Source organism: Coturnix japonica, chromosome 5 (assembly GCF_054131305.1).
Source record: "Coturnix japonica strain WE chromosome 5, WE-NBRP24, whole genome shotgun sequence".
Classification (NCBI taxonomy): Eukaryota; Metazoa; Chordata; class Aves; order Galliformes; family Phasianidae; genus Coturnix; species Coturnix japonica.
Genome location: NC_140667.1, coordinates 38,598,138 through 38,619,615, shown reverse-complemented (window position 1 = coordinate 38,619,615; position 21,478 = coordinate 38,598,138). Strand labels below are relative to the sequence as shown.

Sequence of the window (21,478 nt, the reverse complement as noted above, 5' to 3'; positions counted from 1 at the left end):
CATGTTGATGAAACCTGGTATGCAATTAATTTAGAGTGCCAGGTGCTAGAATGGAGTATAGAAGTTTCACAGCACTACATGAAATGGAATCAACTTAAAATAATGGTTATGAAGCTCAGAGTGACTTTTGCATAGAATTGCAAAATGTAATGTAATATTACATTAGCCATCAACTAATGTACATCAACATCAATTAGCCAAATTCAGTACTGTAGCAACTTCTCTATACAAGCTGATGTAAGAAAAGAATCTTAAAAAAACAAAGTTGATGGTTGAAGCCTATTCCAGTGTTTTCCTAAAGCTTTTACACCTACTGCTTCCCAAAGGAAATATGGACATTTATAGGATAGTACATGGAACAAGCTGCATTTAAAATCCATCAAATCCTTGTTATATTTGACAGCTTTAAGTACTTTATTTACTAACTTGCACTTAGTGGAAATATAGGCTTAGGGGTCATCAGAGTAAATGGAGTATGAGGTAACAGAACCAAACCAGATACTCTTATTTTTTTGTACCACATTTTTGTTACTGCTGTCAACTTACATCATTGCCCTCTCAGAGATCATGCTCTGAATGTATCTTAAGGAACAATTTCCAAGACCCATGCAACAAAATACCCAGTATCACTCACTCAGCTGTTTATAACACAGAAGGCGATAATTAGAGCCACAGTGACCAAAAAGTATCATATAAAAAATACTGTCATCAATGAAAGATGAGATCAAAACAGAGCTGCATTATGGGAACATTCTTCTATGACATGTCTGTGAAAGTGGCATAGCTGCTGACCAGTGTCAGGAAAAGAATTAAGAAACTAGTGAAATTTCTCAAATGCTGATACTGAAGCTGTCATCACTGCCACCCATAGAAAGTCTCCCTACTGTCCTGTTGAAGTTTGTAGCATGGCTGGGCCATAGCTTATGTGCTGACAGCAGACAGGTGCGCACAGATACCAGTGACTGATTGCAGTTCTCATCCTAAATGTTCCTTCTGCCAAGCTGTTGAAGCAATCGTAATTAAATCACTCACCAGAGACCTAGCTGCATTTAGGGGATCACAAAAGGATAAAGTTGGCTAGCTTTCACATTTGGAAAAAGAAAAAGGAAACAGTTTTCTGTCAGGGCACCTTGAAGAGGTGTTGAAAAGTGCAGAAGCAGTGATTTCTAAAAGCATCTGTCACTCTAACTCCCTCTTTCTCACCCAGCACAGGAACACCCAAACTCCTCCCTGATTTTAACAACAGTACCCATCCTAAATGCCTCCCAGAGGGCACCTGGGGCAAGAAAACTCTAGAGCTGCAATCTGATTTCATCCTCACAGCTATTACTCAAGGGAGGTGAAATGCCTTTCAGTAAAAAGTAAAGCAACAAGCATTCTTAAACCACCCAAACGTTAAAGCAATTGCGGGGTATTACCAAGTGACAGAAATGTCCAGCATGCTTTAATAAAAAGTTAAGACAGATCACTGCTCTAAAGATGCTACAAATCTTGGAGCTGCAGTACAAATGAAAATAAAAAGCAGTAAGAAGGGTAAAAGCAGGGTTCACAACCCAAATCATAATAATACAATTTGCATCATGTATTGAAGTCTGCAGTTGCATTTCCCTCCTCTTTGCAGTAGGGGAGGGTAAGTTCAGTCAGAGACAGAAGACCCCAAAGGCTTAGGGTAGGGACTACAAATGAGCCATCAGCCAGAAAATGCAAGTTATAGTAGAGGGCACATAAAAGAGCACAGAGTAAGTGAGGGCAAATCACAAGGAGGCAAGCAAAAAATTAGACAGGGTGCCTGACCTGCTGTGAAGAAGTATGATTCACTCAAGATAAATCAGAGGTGACTTTTGCTTAATGTAGGGTGCCTGTCTCTGTAGTATCAAAGGCAAATCCCTCAGTGTGCTATTTAAACAGCTGACTGGTTTAGCTGTGCATGACTAATGAAGTCTACACAGATTTATTTTCTACACAGTAGCAACCTCTTGCTCTCTGACTCAATAAGCAATAAGCTAGGCACATTAGAAATCATTGCATGGTAATCAAACACAAACAATGAAAAGGGTTTCTGTAAGTAAATTAAGCTGAGTATGTTGGCAGCATATAACGCTATGCAGCACTGTCAAAGTCTGTACAAAAATTGGCCCAGATGGCAGCAAAACCAAAATATTGATGAGAGAAAAGACTATCTCCCAAATGGGGATCTGAATTCCTCTGCAGAAATAGCTATAATTGCTTAGTGGAACAAACAACATAAGAGTAGAGTACGAGTGGTTTGTCTAGATGTCAGAATAAAGTTATCACCCTAAAGAAACAGCTAATAATTTAGCTATTCACCCTATTATAAGCAGTCTCTTCTAATGACTATTCTGCCATACTATTTAAGCAGAAATAAAGAAAGCAGGTTCTGCCACTACCTTTTGGCAAGGTAGTCTCCATGCTCCAGAAACATCAATTTACTTACATATTCATTCACTTAAGTGGAGCAGGAGAAGGACATGAGAAGAAGGATGGACGTTACTCTGGCATCCGTACTCCACATCTAAAACACATGCATGGCAGTAAGGCCAGCTTCATTCTTCCTCATTTGATCCAAAATTTTCTGTGCTTTACTCAGACATATTACTTCTAAGTTTGATCCGTTTTGTTTTTTTGTTGTTCTTTTTTATTATTTTATATATACACCCTTCCTTTCAAAGTCCAGAAAAAGAAAAGATCTTTGATACTCGCTCAGAGATATGATTTAGCAGTGGGTTGTTAGGGTATTATGGTTAGGTTGCAGTTGGACTTGATGATCTTTAAGGTCTTTTCTGCCTGAGCAGTTCAGTGATTCTATGATTCAAAGCCTCACTAACTGCAATTACAGAATTGAAATTCACAAAAGTTACTCCTATGCTAGTGCTAAACATAGGAAGAACAAACTCACCACGATGTCCTTTCCTCCTCCAAACGTGATTCATCAAAGTACAAAAGGAGTATATAGACTATGTATCACACAGAAAGGAATCTTAGGAGAAGAATGTAATTATGCAAAAAGAAGAACAGAGCTGATGCGCTTCCTAACCAACTAAATGTAGTATCTGTGTGCAGGAAAGGAAATATCACATCTGACTGAATGGATGAAAACAAGAAAAAGATAAGGAATCTCTAAAGCTGGACAAAAGATAAGTAGATGACATCTCAGGTGATCTGGAGTCTGTAATGAAAACTACTGATCATGGTAAAGAACTTGCTTCAGTTAAGTAGATAGGATGGAACTCCCTCACATGAAAACATTTCATTAATACGGTGGGCTAACTTCCCATTATGGTACCTCATTTGCTCAAAGTTATACGCTGGTACAGTCTGCAACACTTTGGAACATTTTGGTTTGCTTGTTTTAGACTACACAAGTTATCTACACTTGAACCACTTGTGATGAATTCAGTCTAAAGAGCATGTAACTTAATTAACATACAAATGTTTGCACATATCGTAAAAACTACACCTAACAGATGAGAACAGGAAGTAAAACTTCTCCCTCCCCATAATCCATAATACTTCACAACAAGTAGGCAATCAAAAGCAGAACTTTCTTGTTAATGTCCTGACACAAAGCAAAGACTCTGGAAAAAAAAAATAAAAAATACACAGAAAGGTTATACGCACATTTTGAAGATCCTGGTTGAAGTCCCACTGTGTTTCAGGAATGCACATGACTTACCTTTCCAGACCATTTTAAAACCCACAACCTCCTGTCAGCATTTCTAAACCACCAGACAGGCCAGACACTAGGAAGCTGGCTACTACCTTGCTCAAGTCACCTCCTCTCAAATCAAACTACTATCTCTGCTCTGCATGGTTTCTAACCATCAATTCTAAAAATCAACACGGAATCTTCAAGTACAACCACAGGAACCTGGCTTGTTGACATCTGAGAGCCTGCTTTAAGCCATTAACAGCATAACAAGGACACTCAAGCATTCTGGAGCTGTGAAGTACAACAGATTAGAAACAAAACTGTAGTATCTCTTGTTAGAGATTTCTATGGCACCTACTTAAATGCAGTTTGATATATTCCAAAGAAGTATTTATTTTACACCATTGTTTTATAAGGTGTTATGCTTAGTAAGACTAAACTGAATGACTGAACTAGAGGGGTGTGGGAATGGAGAACTGCATGTCCAACAGCGTTTCTAGATCCCCTCTCTCACACACCTCTTATTAAAACTAAAAAAACAAAACAACCCAAAAACATAAAACAAAAATGCAGAAAATCAGTGTCACATCCTGTTGCTCTGATACAAAATGTTTCTTCTAGACCAAACTCAGCCATTCCAGATTTCAAATCAATCCAAAAACAGATCTGACACTGGAGCCTCTAGATCTGTGTCTGTAGTATCCTTCTTATACAGCCAGTGCTACAGAACAGAGAGGGGCCTTTTCAGTATTTGAGACAACTATACTGTGAGAAAGGGGAGAGCAATTCAGGTAACATTTCAATTGATGAAAGACACACAGAAATTCAGGCTTTCTGGCCTTCAGCAGCAGGAACAAACTGCCAACACTTGTTAAACAGTCTGTCATTTTTGTCATCAATTCAGCTATATCTCAACCTCCCAGGAGAAGGGATGCAGGTATGACACTGCACTAATATCACACACCTCACTGTTATTTCTAATAAATTCCCTCATAAATCAAAAGCAGCAGCTTAAGAAATGCAGGTGTTCAGACTTTTCTGGCCTTAAAGTTTCTGCATACAATAAGCCAAATTATTGATGATTACAATTATGCTTATTACAACACCAATAGTGTGTGCTTCTTCTTTCCATGTCTTGGAGCAAGGAAGGAAACAGGAACCAGCTATCTGCTTAAATAACAGAAGCAGGGAGAAAACAGAGCTGAAGCGATCTGCGTCCTACAGACAGGAGCAAAGGTCTTACGGGGATGAGCAGACAAGCATCTGAGGGCCGATATCCTCCTCTCCAAAAGAGGGCTTCAGGTTTTTGTTTAACTGCTTTAGCAAAGATCTTAGAAGTCATTGGCCAATAACCTAACATCCAATATTTTGGGAAGCATATCAGCATACCAGGAAGCAAAACACTGTTTCTAGTAACCAATTCCAAAACATTCATCTTTGCACGGAGACAATTTAGAACAGTGTTAAGAAATTTTATATCAATGTCATTTCTCTGCCAGAAAAGTTTGAATGAAAACATCAAAGCATAATTCAGCAGACAAGATATAGATATTTTGTATCTATGTTAATAGTATACATAGTACACACAAATCATTCTTGGTTTCTCTAAACTAAGAATTCCATTAACATCAATTACCATCATTGATCTGGCTGTCAAACGCAAAAAGAACCAACCCCAAAATATACATATATCAATATGTGTAATATTAAATATTACACACTTTCATTTTAGCAATGAAAAAATAACTTGCTGCACGCTTCAAGAAACCTTTCCAGGCAACAAAACTTGGATTTACCATTAGAAAGGCTTTAATTCCACCATGAGTAAAACTAAGTGTGTTCTCCGTGCTCTAATCTATCAGGACTAGCTGCTCTTTGTAATCCAAGGGAAAGAAAAGTTACTTACGGTCATTACACTGGCTCCCAGAATACGAAGTCATGGAGCAATCGCAGGTGAAGCCTTCCCACTGCTGATTACAGATACCCTGATTTGCACAGGAATCTTCCTGGCAGGTAGTGCTTGGTCCTGAAGAAGGGATGACAAGAACAGAGTGAAACAAAGTTGAAACAATAAGTTTAGTGAGGACCACAACATTTCCAATTCATCACTACCACCAACATTCTCATGCAGAACATAAAAAGCACTAAACAGTTTTCCATTCTTAAACACATAACAAACTTGAGTAAGAGAACACACAAACAACTGTACACTCCACAACAAAACAGCAAACTGTAACACACAAGAAAGAAGAGTGAACAGCAACATATTCCCTGTTAGGCAGGCCTAACTTCCATGTTCTGTGCTCACTCAAATATACAATGTAATATGATAATATGCAAGGGTAACTGAATCACTGTCAGGTATATGTGCTTCCCATGAAGCCCAGTATTCCTTTGTTGCAGGAGCACAGGCTAGGCAACGGGTCCACAAACAAAGCCTTACCCTATCTAAAGAATTATTATGTAGGTTCCTCTGGAAACGTAATGTTACAGAACAAAATAAAACCAACCAACCAACCAGCTCCATGAGACTTCTCTTTCTATACTAGACAGGTTTCCATAGCCTCAGGAGATGCAGGCATCATAACAGAACAGAACCACTAACAGAACAGTTTCCATTGCCTCTGATTTGGAGCTAACCCTTCCTAACCTAAATCGTATAAATTTGCAAAGGCATAACCAAGATAACAGCAAAGAGTGATCTTCATATCAGAGGGACTTCAAATGACTGTCATCCATAAATCGGTAGCCAGATTTTGAAGCTGTATTATTCCACTACACATTATACCAAAAAAAAAAAAAAAAAAAAAAAAAAAAGACAAATTTCTAAGTTGAAAAGCACAGATAACAAGAGCAGACAACAAAACCCCTGAGAAAAAAACAGATGTACTTATCAAAAAGATACAGCAGCAGGCAGAGTAACAATTTGTTACCACACTCAAATAAAGTTGCGCAGAATTATTCAATACTTCAATACCCCCAACACCTTCCCACCCAAGTCATTTGCTAGCTGTATGAATCCCAGTGAATCATAGAATCACAAGGTTGGAAAGGACCTACAAGACCATCTAGCCCAACCATCGTCCCATTAACGTTGCTACCACAAGCCACTAAATATCTCATAGCTCCTCATCCAGACGCCTCTTGAACACTGCCAGGGATGGCAACTCCACCACCTCCCTGGGCAGCCATTCCAGTACCTGGCCATTCTCTGGGAGAAAAAGTTCTTTCTTATGTCTAATCTAAACCTCCTCTGGTACAACTTGTGACCATTTCCTTGGGTCCTGTTTGTTGCCTGGGAGAAGAGGCCAATCCCCTCCTCATTGCAACCTCCCTTCAGAAAGTTGTAAAGGGCAATGAGGTCTCCACTGAGCCTCCTCTTCTCCAGACTATATAATCCCAGTTCCCTCAGCTGTTCCTCATAAGATTTGTGCTCTAGACTCCTCGCTAGCTTCATTGTCCTTCTCTGGACAAATTCCAGGGCCTCAATGTCTTTTTGTAGTGAGGAGCCCAGTGGTCTCACCGGCACAGCATGAAGGGAACAGATCACCTCTAGGTTTACAACAGTGCTGACAGACTGTAGGGCACGGGCTGGCAGACACACGCATGTACTCACTTCTCCCTTGCCTTTATACCTATAAATGACATGAATATAACCAGACACACAGATATGCATCATGTTAGGGTCTGAGGCTTACTCTAAACTTACTCTGACCCAAAAAAGAAAGGATGAAATTTAAGAATCTGAAATAGAACTTTAGTTGTCTTTTTGTCTATGATTCAAGTTATCTGAGGATAAGAACTCATTGAAGAAGAAGAGCAGAACAGCTTTTTCAATGACAGAGTTTCTCTCTTCTGCACTTATGTGAGAACACTTTAATCAGTAACTGCAGTTGATAATGGGCACCATCAGACTGGAGATATCTTCTGTCCAGGTGCTACAAGAGGGATACTAGAAATCAAGGAGTAAGCTTGCATGAAGCCTTAGTAACTGACTTGGGGTGCTGCCAGACCAGAAAGCCAAAGCATTTGAATTATGCCCACAAATATGGTTTCTGTATCACATTTTACAGAAAACAACTGTGAAGATGAAGCTATTTTCAAGTGAGTAAGTCAAAAAAATATCCATAAGCACCATTTGATGAGGAATTTTAAAAGGCTAACAATAAAAGGGAGCTTGAAGTCATATCTGTTTGTGACGGCAGTGCATAGATCTTGGGTATTACGCTATGCCTCACTCCTCAGTACTACAGGCTATTTGCATGGTAAAAGTGTCTTTGTCTCAGAGAGTTCAGCTATCCTTGCTGCTTACAGTCCTTCCCTGGTGTCATAATCCCCCATCTGTAGCAACAGAATTTTGTTCAGAGCAACTAACAGGAATGTCACAGGGGATTAGGATTTTGGATTAAAGACCAAAAGTGACAGAAGCACAGGAGGGCTTATAAAATGAAGACTGTTACCACGCACATGCCCTTTAGTGCTAATTAACAAGGAAAGGAAGACAAACTGTAGCAATAGAATTGGTTCTGAAACACCAATGTCATCAGAGTTCAAGCCCATTTTTATTGTCTTTGGTAACACTTTCAACATTCTAGAATTATTTTCAAAGCAAAGTTTCAGATTGAGCTTTTGCATAATGCTGGATTCATCCAATAAGTCACACTATGCAGTTAATTAACTAATGCATACTGACTTACATTTTCTCCTTGAATTTGCAACATTCTGACAAAACCTGCTAATTTCCCTGACTGCATTTTATTCAGAGATATTGTCTTTATTATCTATTTGGAGCTGGGCTTGACATAGCCTCTTAATCTACTTTCCATTGGGCACGTGGCATGAGCAGGTAGTATCTGCAGAATAAGAATGAAAAACTCCAGTACAGAAAAGCAACCCTGCTAGCAGAAATGTGACTTGTTCTGTCTCCTCCTGTAATGGCAAAGCACAATTCCTCAAAAATGTCATTTAGTCATTACTTCTCCATCTTCAATTGGCCCTGCCAGGCAGGGGGGTTGGAACTACATGATTCTTGAGGTCCCTTCCAACCCGGGTCATTCTGTGATTCTTTGTGTGATTCTGTGTGTGATTCAGTTCCTGCTGAAACAGCTCAGGACCCGATAATTTGCAGCATCTCAGATTTTCTTGGGAAAGCATTCAAAATCCTACTTTTCTTCCAAGTTACAAAGCCAGATTTATGATTTATCAGTTTTTGCTACTACACATGTTAAGAAAATCACCTTAGAAGAGAACAGGAGCCAAATTCACCTTCCATATTCTATTGGGAAAAAATTACTTTGCCTCTCTAGCTCTTTCCGGCACTTTCATCTGTACTGTTGGTTTCTCTTGCTGAAACCAAACAGTACTGAGTTCTACTGCTGTGCACCACCACAACTGTCATGTTTAATCCAACAGGTGGGCGCTCCTCCCTTGCGAGAGGAATCATTCATAAACTCTTGGCAGTAAAAGGAACTTGAGGAATAAAAAGATACATTATTGCATTTATCATTTTTTTGAGTTACACAAGGAATTCAAATCTTTATAAAACACCTGCAGGATTGTAACACAAATGCCTCATACTCCGATCATAACTAGCAATGGTCTTTAAGCTACAGCAAACTATTCTAGGACATGCACTTAACTTCCTTCCTACACTAAAAATTCATTTCCACTAGAAGAAACTACTTGTGTTCACATTATTATTTTATTAAGAAGGTCCACATTAGGCAAGGTTCAATGGTACTATGAGTCCATTTTCTCTTTCTGAGCCTCTAAATTGTCTAAAGCTCCCACCTCTCTTCTCTTAATCTCTAAAGAGGATAGAGGTTAGGAAGAGATATGAAAGTGACACATGCATAAAATCTGCCTTAGCAGAAAAAGGTGCTTCTTTGTCTTATGGTTCATCACACAAAAATGACACAAAGGCCTGAAATCTCTATCACTACCAGCTAGACATTATGATGGGAAATTCATACCCGTGTTAAACCTATAATCTTCTCTTAACAGCAGCTCTCTCTCCCCTCTTTCATAATCAGTGATATTATGAATTTAATATATGGACTCAGTAAATACAGCTTTTAGAGAGAAATAATTCCTTGGAAATCAGAAGCATTAGGCAGTATATAATTCTGTTCTATGACTTGTTCTTAAAGCAGTTCAAGGAGGAACCTAAGTGAAACACAATAAGTTTTCCAGTTTCACAAAATAAACAATTTTTTTTTTAAATTTATTTATTTTTCCCAAAGTAAAGGGTAAGCAAAATTGATGTCGTGAGTTAGCAACACTACACAAGGTTCTCATGCCAGGAAGATTTCTTTATTGCTGTGATGATCATGACCATAATGCTGTATATATATGCTAAGTCCAATGGGACAATCACTTCATCGGATGAACTGTACTTCATATACTGTAACTATCAAATACCAATGGAAACATGTTGAATTACGGTCCAGTGCGAGATTTAGAAAGTCACAACTTGTACCTTGAATCACGGGTAATAAAACACAGGAATATATCAAAGTGATTTTAACTTAGCAGACTAGAACCAGAGAAAATTGAAAATTACAGCAATTTTCAAAGATGGCAAAGTCATCTCTTCAAGCTCTTTCAGTTTCTGATTTTGCTAAGAACTCACTATTTCTTTCATCACCTAAAAAAGTTTAGGCATCTGGTAGGTTCCACATTTATGTTATACACTGTCAGAAATAACTTAAAAGCCAAAATTGTACAGTTCTCAGAAAATACAGCCTTTCACATAATGCCTCAAGCAAACCTGAACTCTCCACTTATTTGATGCCCTGTCCTCCTTTTCCAAGAATGTAGCTGGTCCAAAACTTTCAATGGGAACTTAAATGGGATAACAAATAAGTAGGTGAAATGAAAGCACATTTACCCTATGATGACAGAAGAAAGAATTAATGGCCAAACTTGATACCTGCTTATCTTGCAGTCCCCTACTGTCACTCTCTAAGCAACTTAGAAAGTCTTGAAAAAAGTGCTCATACATATGCTGGTTGTCATGGTTTTATGATTTTTGATATTGGTATTCCATATCATAACATTGTGTAAAACACTAGGAGTTAAAGAGTTAATGCCCTGCTTCCATGAACCATCAATTTTCCACCTGGCTCTCAGAAGAGAATAACTACACACCCCAGAGGACTTTACATTTAGGAGAAAGATAAAGCTAAAGGAGAAAGATAAAGTGAGTCATGGGACTCACTCTCCCACTGCCTGGCAGTGTGTAGGTGTGCTCTCCAGCCATTTCAACTTCAATTCAGAGTAAGGAAGGCCTTTAGTTTCGGACACTCTCTCATTTTATTTGATATATTAGCCTCAATTACAATTATATTGTATTATAATGAGTTATCCTGCATTCTGATATATTTAGTAAATCTACTTTCCTCCTTAGATCATTGCCGTTGTTCCGTTTTTAGGCCCAGCTCCCATCTCTCTACCCTTCCCACTTTCCCTTTCCCTTTTTGGGCCAGTGGGCCTGCTGTTCTCCTGTCACAGGCACAGACAGATCTAGATAATTCCATTACACTGGTAAAGGATGGGAAAAAATAAAAAACAACACCACACACAACAAAAAGTCAACTGCATAAAAGGAACTATGCCTGGAACATATGATATATATAACCGGGAAGTAAACAACATTCAAGCATAGAAAATAAAAGACAAAAGGAAAGACTGAAAGTGCTGTATGTGAAGAAGAAAAGTACAGTCAATTGGAAACACAGTTTTTGCCACTGCAAATTAAAGCAGTGCAGAAGTTGTGCTACCAGGTCTCATGGTCTGGTGGGTTTTGTGTTCCAAAATAGCCAAGATTATTTAGCAAAGGTTGGTTTCCTGAAAAGGCAATAATCCACATTATGTACTCAAAAGAAACATTTCCCCCTAGATGTAAATATGATCAGGTCTCTTAATCTGAAATGAAGATATTCTTACACAATTAAGGACTCTATACCAAAATGAAATCAAGCAAGAATGAATCTCAGCAGCTGCAACGAGCCTTTAGGCTCTTAGGGCTCCTAGAAAACAAAAACAAAAAACCAAATCTGTTTGGCTCCCAGATCTCTTCTTCATGTTGCATCTACATCACTGGAAATCAAAACTTGAGCAAAAACTCCCAGGCATGTGTTCAGAAGTCTGAGAGACAGATAAGGAAAAGATCACAATAATCATTGTCAGAGAGACCCAGTAGTCACTGATGTTTAACCCAATCCCCAAATTCCCTGCCATTTTTGAATGAATGGCACAGAATATCTCAGTCCTAGAACTAGTTACTCCCCAGCATACTTCCAGGATGATGTTTCTCCTTATACTAGTCCCAGCCCATGCACCTTTTATATTCTTCCAAACCTCATACTTTTCCACTTATTTATATAAACTTCAGAAATCTCCTATAAGCAGCACCTAATACTCTCCAAATCCCCAACTTCTGTAATACAGAGTACTTCAATCTTTTACAGCTGGGATCAAGGCAAAGATGCCAGACAAAGAGTGGCCACAGTCAGATGCTCCACATGCACAGCACACAACACATCACACTAATTTCTACCTTCCTTTAGACTACCAAATCATTCAGATTCAAAGTTTCACATGCAACCAAAAACTAAAATGATCTCAGACTGTCAATATTTTTACCTGTTGGGTAAGAGCGTGCCACTGCCTATTAATATGTGCACACTGACAAACCAATTACTCTTTAAAATTTCCTTTTTTCCCCCAATTTTACTTACTTTTTTGCCTTTTCTACTGAGTCATAGAAAACTATAAAGTATGCAAAAAAATAACAGACAATATTCTGGAACAAAGATAATTGCTACCTATCAACTCCTGGAATATAGTACAAGAATATTTTACATGGAAAATTGCATCTAATTCATTAGATCAGAACAGCAACACTGCCACATCTTCAAAATAAGCATACTAAATAGAAAAGAAGTTAAGAAGTTTATGGAGTTTTGTTGTGACAAAAAAAAAAAAAAAAACACCAAAAAACTATACATTTTCTTTCACAACAAAACCTTAGAATAAACGCGTGGCTTAGTTGCAAAATTTCATAGTGATTAAGCCGACATCAGAACAGATGCCATCTGCAGCTTCAGGCCTGTTGACCAGAGGGAGTGTGGAAAGCCCATCATACCCTTACACCTAAATTAAAATATTCCTTTTCCACTGAAAAGAAGGAACATTTTAAGCTTCCACAACATTTAAGAACAAATTAATTAGCTATAGTGTAGTCCCTAGAAAAGCTGGGAAGTCTACTTTCACTGTCAAGTTTAAAGGGATAGAATTTCAACACCCTAGAAGATATGTCTCTAGAAGCTGTAGGATCAAAACACTATAAATTTCTAACAAGCAGGTTTCGTCCCTTACTTCTAAGGATCTACGGCATTTGTATGTAACAGTACTGTTAATCCTTCCTTCCTTATGTATCTTCTAAGAATTAGCCTTCAAACTGGTTTCCTGACAGCACCTCATCTTTTCTGTGATTAAAGTAGTATGTTCTCAACTGCTATCTGGCCTCTCCAAGAGATTTTGCTGTTCTCCTCCCAGTTATCCGCCCTTTTCTACTGAAGCTATTATTTGTCCTTTTAATGGTTTTCACTTGTATTGCCTTGGTATTTTAACACTATCCACATAAACAGCATTTTGGCAGCCTCCAATGTCACCGATTTCTCTCTTTTAACTGATAATAATAATAAATCAGTAAAAATTTCATGCATAGATGAATATCATGAAGGAGCCCTAGTTTCTAATTTTTTATAAAGATATAAATTTTTTATAAAGAAGATATCTAGTAGAAAGTTGTAAGAATGACCTTGAAGCAGTGCTAAAGAAGGCATGTATAAAAGTACTTGCTAATCAGGCATGATCACTTCAGCCAGTACTCATGTTTGATCAGTAATGGCTTGTAAAATGACACCAAACTAATAATGGAATATCTAGTTAATATATTATTTTGTAACTTAAATTCCATGAAGATATCTCCGTGGGGTTTGTTGTTGTTTGGGGGGTTTTCCCAAACTTTGTTTGTTTTGGTTAGTTTTTTTTTTTCCTTCCACATTCTAAGTTACAAAACTAGCTTTCATGGTCTAGTCTCACTCCTAAGAATTGTTAGTAAAGTTGTCTCTTCTACCTTCTACAGCTTTGATGATCTTCTGTATCTGAAAATACACAACTGCTTTTTACCTGAACGATCATCAACCTTTTCAGGAAATCAAACTGTGCTCTTACAGATGTTCACAGAGACTGATACAGTCAAACCTCTCAGGTCAACAAATAACATCTTCATGTCCTTCTTCAACCCATATGTCACCTCCAGAGGTATTAGATCACCTTTCTCCTCTAATCTTAGAGGTGTGACTGTATGCAGCAAAAAGGCACCAAACATTACATAAAAGCATCTTTCAGTCCAAACCAGTAATGGGGAAGAAGAACCTTCTCTACCTTGCAGGTCAGCTTTGGTCAACTCAACTTTGTTAGCAAAAACAAAAACAAACAAACAGAAAAAGCAAAAACAACAAACAACAGGTTAGTATAAAGATAGATAAATCAGGGTGCCATCACTTTAAATAAAAGTAATTAGTACAACACCATCACAAACAATGCGCATAATCAATACATGCAGGAAGGGCAACATAAGCAGCAAGGACATGGAAGGACATGGCTACCTCTACACATCACCACTGTAACAAAAGCAAAAAACAAGCAACAAATAAAACAACACAAGAGGGAGGAAATGCATTTAATACACACACAAGGTAACATAATTTACAGAATAGGAAAAGAAAAATATCACATTTTTTAACATCAATTCTTCTGCATCTACTGACACTTTGAGATTTTGCTTCATTTGAGAAATACTTAGAAACCATTTATGCAAAAAATCTACTTGACTTTCAGGACAAGTCAGAAATATTTTTATTTTGTTTCTACACCCAGACTCAAGAATGAACATAAATCTGCTGTCTGTCATAAGAGCACAGATTGTCTTGGCTCTTTGGACAAAGTGGATTCACTGCCAGAAAGCCAGAGCGGATTGATACTTCTGGAAGAAGACAACCTCAGTTCAGTCCCAGAACTGAACTTAACAGAGTATGAAAAGTAACAGTAAAAAAATAAAAAAATAAAAATAAAAAAAACAACAAGAAAGATTTCCTCTCAAAAGCTGTTTTATGCTCGTGGATTTCAACATGCTTTTAAGAAAGCCTGCATCATTAGGTAAGGAGACAGCTCCATAGGCTTCAAACCCATGCAATCTTTGGCATCAGAGATGCCAACAGATGTAACAGCAGTGTAAGCTCATTTCTTCCTACAGGTGAACATGATCTAACCATGACAGTTATCGGTAGCAAAACCATAACAAAAGAGAGCAATGAAGCTAACAAGACTTAATGGAGATCAAATATAAACTTGCTGAAAATTGCAAAATATAAAAAAAGTAAAGCAGAACAAAATAATACCACCATAGTCTTTCATTTGGCACAGACCTTTTTTTAATTCTTATTTTTCTGCAAATGGAGAGTCCATTTTATGAGAAAGTCACGTAGATTTTTGGTTTCTAGTACCTTGATTCTAAGCTATTTTGGTTTGTTTTTGTGGTTTTTTTTTTCAGCATGGAAGAAGTATGAGGACAAAGACGGGAGTACAGGCAGCAAATCCTGAATCCCTTGCCAATGAAGGTAACACATTTTTATTATACATCACAATGGGAACAACGAAACACCAACATACTGACCTCTCACCATTCAAAAGATCAATATTTAAGAAGTACACACTCACCCCTTTGTAACACCCTGTTCTCATAAAGTTCTAATATTAATTGCTGATACTGAAGAGAGATCGGTAGCTCTCACTTTTATTTTCTCATTTTACATTTAAAACTCAAACTTGAACTGGCATGCACAGATGCAAATTTTATGTGCTTCCCAGGTATGAACTGGGAAGTTTTCTCCCACTTCTCTATACATCTTCATAGACATGTAGTCTGAGAGCAATTTGTGAGTAACAAAAAAGCACCTTTCCCACCTGCCCACTTACTCCTTTGTAGTTAAGCAGGAACAAAGCTTACGTTTATTCCCTAATTCCAATAACAAAGTAACAATGTAATACAAAATCATAAAGAATAAAACTGTCAAGCTATCATGGAGTAAACAAATGCTCCTCTCCTAAATGGATGAACTCCAACTCTACAGAGAAAAATGAAGTACCACCAGATTGAAAGTTTCCACTACTAAGTAGATGAGAGGTAAAATCCTTTTTGACATTATCTTGCTGTGAGATTTTAAGCATGAGATTAGATTTTCTTTTTTTCTGCACACTGCTTGTGACGCAAAATGTGCTTCTGATTATCCAGCCTGTGTCATTCATGCTTCTCACACACTAGTGAATTCCAAAGGTTAACTACAATATTTCAAGGAAAGTAACACAAGATTATTATTTTACTGCAGGATTTGGAAGAAGATTAAATAAGGACAAAAGTCCCAAAACATCTGGAGCAAAATCACCATCTGGTTCAAGAATAATAAATCTCCTTTGTTAGACGCTGTTTTCAGTGGAACAGGTGAGGAAAGGAAGAAGACACATTTCTAAAACACAGAGGAAACTGCTTTGTAAAAAGTAAATGAATGTTCTTTAACCACTGTTGTTAGATGCCTTTGGCTTTCTTTTATGTGGAAAAAGAGGGAAATAATTTAGAATTTCAGATACCTCCAGAGCCTGTAGTAAGCAACACAAAGATGTACAAATAATGGAAAGGAAAACATAGAACAAATGGGAAATGAGCACAGAAAAGGAAAACCACCTCAACTGCAAGGGATACCCTCTAACAGCTAGGGTAACATTCATTCTTCTGTGGAGTTTCATACATCAACTTAATTTCTATCAGGAACAGTGATGAAAAAGCACTAGGTCACTTAGCCTTGACTTTTCAGGATGGAATAAATTCAGGTTCATCCATTCACTTACTACTAAGAGCAGGAAATGAGACACACAGCAAAAGAAACTGATTTTAGGAATTGTGAAACAAGGAAGAGATGACATCAAGTTTGAGCTGATTTACTTTTTGGGAAGGCTGTAAGATCATCTGGAATAACTTCCTCCATTTGCCAACTCTAGCCTACACTCCACAGTGCAGAAATCTTTTATCTCAGGCTCTCCAGCATCACTCATAGTGCATGCCTGCCACAAATGGAAATTGTTAGAACAGGCATGTGATGAGATGAAGATATGGAGAATGCTGCAATTCAGAAATTAAATGAAACAGTTGTCTGGTAACATTTTAATTATTATTACTGTAGCAAATCCTAAAAGTACTGGCAAAGAAAATGGTTTCCTTTCCATCACTTCCCTTGGTACTGAGCACAGATGATTCAGTAAAAAAAAAGCAGGGGTGCCATATTCACCTCTTTATCTACTTTTTAGGTTTATAGCTGCCTCCAACTTGAATCTCATTCAAGTGCTTTAGAAGAGAAGGGAAACAATCTCCATGTTTAGGCAGCTACTAGATAGGTATGTAGACAAAATAAGTGCCACCTTGCATGATCATTCACTGACATTAAGTAGCACTGGATAACAGGACACTAAAGAACTGCACTGTGTACAAGAAGGAAGTCTAATAGGTCTCATAACAGTGTCAAATCTTCTGGGAAAGCATCAACATTCTGATCTGGAAATGCACACAGAACAACAGATTCATCTAATGAAAAGTCCTTGAAGGAGAAAGGCTACTGGCTATACAGCCAACCAATTAAGCTAGTTTTAAATAGAAGAATTACCAGAAATCACTAATATTAAAAGAGGAGCTTTCAGCGCACTGAAGTTAATCGGAAAAGACATTTTCAAAAACCCCAAATGGATTTTGTTTTTCCCCCTCAAACCTCAGAAGTAACAGCACAGAAGAGATAAATTTCTTCTTTTAGCAATGTAGCTCAGCTACAAATGGGCAAAGCCACAAGTTCTGTTATACTAAGCTCACTTCCACAAGGAACAGTGTGGTTAACACTTAAAGGCAGCAGAAAGAAGAACAGCATAAAGCAGAGCCGAACTTATCAATACTGTGAAATGGGAGTTGCCACTGAGCGTGCTCTTGTAACAGGACACAAAATTCTCATGAACTACAGTATTATTGTGGGAGTATGGCAGCAGGGTCAAAGCACAGGAGTTTCCAGCCAAGCAGAAGGCATATAAACAACTAAGAGATTAGATTGAATTGCAATGCCAATTTGGTGTTTCTCGAGTACTCCCAGATGGCTCTAAGATGGCACTTTGAGACCTAGGAAGGGACAATCTTGAAAAGTGTCAATATATCATTATGAGGTAACCTGAAATCTTGACATAGTAAGGAAATAAAAGTAAGTTCATTTGGTAAAGCCCTGTCTGTGAAGACCAGTTAGGGAGACACATCTTAAACAAGTAAACTATAAATCTCTCCTAATAAAATGTTTATCCTCTAGTTTTTTCCACTTCATAAGGGATTAAATAGACAAGATAAAAGTTTCTGATGAAAAGACTCATAGTCTCCCCATGGAAACACAAATGCGTGGAAACACAAATGGATTGTAGCAAAGGATTCCTTGAAAAAAGCAAACTGATGAAACAGACAATAAAGAAGACAAAAAGATACACAGAAGGCAGCAAAGTAAAGAAGACTATGTGAGAGGGGAACTGCTTTGAAATCATACCTTCACATCCACGTTCAATCTGCCCACTGCGGTGCAGAGCATCATTGATTAGATCAGGCAGACGCCCATTCAAGTCCACAGATGCTAGACAGCCCTGAAATCCATCACGTGAGGCCACTAGCTTTGGGAGGTTGCTGTACATGCCTTGAGCTAGACCAGCAATGTAGAGATCACCTGCAGGAGAAAACGGTAAACATACAAGAAGAAAGTTACATAACTTTTAAATTGGCTTTCCACTACTCCCAACATTAGTGAGCCGAACATCTACTTAGGAAAGGTTAAAAGAAAAGTAGAATACAGTAAAGGCCCAGAAGTCATTTCTGGCTATTTAATATGCATACATGCTGGTGTCCACGAACTGCATCCAACTACAACCAAATCTTATCCTAACCTAAAGCAATATTCTTTGCTTTCTCTTTACTCTTTATTCTCGCTGGGAGCCCTCACGCAACTCCGTGTTTTATGTCATGTTATTTTCATGTAAGACTTTAGTAATTAGGTATGTATCTCACTTGCATAGCCCTAACTTCATCCAAATGAACTGGGTATAGCCTGCTCACTGACTTTGCTCATGTGCTTTCCCTTCAACAACACTAGCAACCTGTATACCACAACCATGGGTTTCCAACAGTTTTTAACAAATTCTGTACACATCCCACCCTCCCCTCCAATCATCAGTGCATCCTGTTTTATCATCTATCACCCGTCAATGCAAGACATGCTGTGCACAGTGGTACTTCTTCCTCTGTTCCTAACAAACAGAAAGTTAACTGTACTTCATCAAGGGAAAACCCTCACACTGACCATCAATTTCCAAAGAATAAGAAACATCAAGAACTATACAACTATTTATCCTGTTATGGAAACCACCAAACAGAGAAAGAAAAAAAAGGAATTTGGAAGAAAAAAAAAAACAAACAGAATATTCCAGATTTTCTGTCCTGAAACCCATAATGTCTTCAAGCTTACAGGTTAAGCCCTGCCAAAATAAAGAGAGGGGTGGGGATACGTCATTCTTGTAGAATTTACCTTTAAGATCCAGATTTTTGGCACCATTGATAACTTGAGTGACCATCTTAGTGTCCACCTTTAGACTGTGCGTGTTACTGTTATCTCTGGTGATGACAACGTTGTGCCACTGGTTGTCATTAAGAGGACGGTCACTGTTGCCTTTAATAACATTGGGTCCATTCCCAAGGTCAAACACATAGTGTATATAGCTGTAAACATGACAAGTACTAGTTAAAATTAAACAACTCCAGCACTGATAAGATGATAAAATAAAACATACAAGTCATGAAATAAAGTATCTCTGGATTAGAAAAATCAAATTAGCCAAAATTTAGTCCCCTGATTTGGGGAGGTACAGTTCTTTCTTTTCCACCTGATGTAAGGGTTTATATTTTGAGAGATGACACGTGAAGTAATACAATTGTAATAATATAATACTCCCCTTTTTTACAGTGTTCTTTCATACCCACAAAAACTTCTGTCTGTGCTTGTAATTATTTCAAAATTGTTCAGATCAGTTGATGTAGTGGAGAGGAATGCTAGACATACTTATTTAGGGCACATATTCCCCAGATTTTGAGTTCTGAATAACCCTCTTAAAAACTTAATTGGGAAAACTCACTCAAAATATTGCACTAAAATTCACATGAGACCCTAGGCTTATTCAAACAGTTGGAAAACAATTAGCAAGTCTTTTTGGAAAAATATAGACTAACAAAGTTTGAAGTCATGAGACTGTTATCCTGAATTGTTTATACAGTTCAAACACTGAAATCCAACTGAGAATAAATATTCTTTTCAGAAAATAAAGACAGCAAAATTCAAACCTCAACAGAGATAGGAGCTCGAGACTTTTTTTTTTTTTTAATTGACTTATTATTAGTCAATGTCCCACTTACAGAAACACATGCAAAGTTAAAAATAGAATGGACTGAACCTTAGTTATATTAAAATAAACAGGACAAGTATGTTAGTGGAATTCATGTTTGCAGACTTCACGTTTGCAGTGTCTAGATGAGTACAAGACAAACATTTACACAACTAATAAATGCATTTTTTTTTTCCCTTTTTTAAAGCTATAGGCCTTTTAAAAGAAAACACTGGCTCAAGAGCAAGCTCAGTTCACTATTCTTGAGCATCACTAGAAGGAACACAAATTTGGCAGCCCAAAAGATCTTTTTTTCCTTCAATGGAAATGGCAGAAATGCAACAAGTCAGTTGCAGGGAAGTAAAGCAAAAAAGAAAAGGAACTAACTCAGAGCCCTCAGCATATTTTCTACAAGGCTAGCAATATATATATATATATATAAAGTAGGCGTAATCAAATTGGAAGGACTTCAAACTTTATTCTATCACATACTGTAAATACGCCTTTCCCTAATTCTCAGGGAGAAAGTCAACAGTAAACAGTAAAAGTCAGGAATCTTAAGTTACAGTGTTTTCATCCAACTGCTTTGTTATACAGCTCAGACAACAGAGAAGTCTGAGGTTCATTTCCTTATGCAAGATTTTAAACTTTATCTATCAAATGAAACCCTGGTAGAAAAAAAGCAGAATGCTCGCTTACCCCTTGACTAGTTCAACTGCGATGAAGTCGTTACCATCACCACTGTTAAAGAGTATGAAACCGTCAGCTGAAGTGGTCTTGAACTGAAAGAAGAGGTGCATGGATGTATAAGCCTGCAAGGTGGCCAGACTCAGGTAGCTGCTCTTAGTCTTGAATGTCACAGGGTCAGCTATAATGTTACGGAGACCAAACCGTGCCTTCAGCTCACAATAGTCAATATCACCATTCTTGCACAGATCAATGTAGAGCATTCCATTGAACATGAGGCTCTGAAGGTGACCAATAAAGCTAGAAGGGATGACAGAAATGTAACGCTTCTCTGTCATGATACCCGTCTCAATGTTATGGAACTCCAAACGGGTGTGATCACCAACCATTGTGCCTGAAAGACAGGAAGAGGCAGAAAGCCTAGGCATCAGTAACAGGTTATATGGAATCCCTCACCCACTAGTTTCCTGACTTACAGCATTACTAAACTAATTCTACACAAAAAACAAATGACAGTCCTTGTGAAGTTGCTTGAGTGTACTAGTTCTGAAA

At 37.8% G+C, this 21,478-nt stretch overlaps 1 protein-coding gene across 40 annotated transcripts in view; it reads right to left on the bottom strand.

The window, feature by feature from the left end:
• The window catches only part of NRXN3 (neurexin 3), an 887,795-nt gene that overhangs the window by 474,477 nt on the left and 391,840 nt on the right, over positions 1–21,478 (bottom strand). For 23 of the 40 annotated variants that reach the window (XR_014946731.1, XR_014946732.1, XR_014946734.1 and 20 more), the window contains 5 exons: positions 20,939–21,320; positions 19,390–19,580; positions 18,361–18,534; positions 14,126–14,152; positions 5,577–5,696 (listed from right to left, as the gene is read on the bottom strand). Coding sequence is in view for 31 of the 40 variants with exons in the window: in XM_085549250.1 (XP_085405376.1) it covers positions 5,577–5,696; positions 14,126–14,152; positions 18,361–18,534; positions 19,390–19,580; positions 20,939–21,320 (894 nt within the window). In the remaining 9 variants the exon portion in view is untranslated. The remainder of the gene's footprint in view (positions 1–5,576; positions 5,697–14,125; positions 14,153–18,360; positions 18,535–19,389; positions 19,581–20,938; positions 21,321–21,478) is intronic. The other 17 variants (XR_014946733.1, XR_014946736.1, XR_014946737.1 and 14 more) reach the window with 1 other exon arrangement.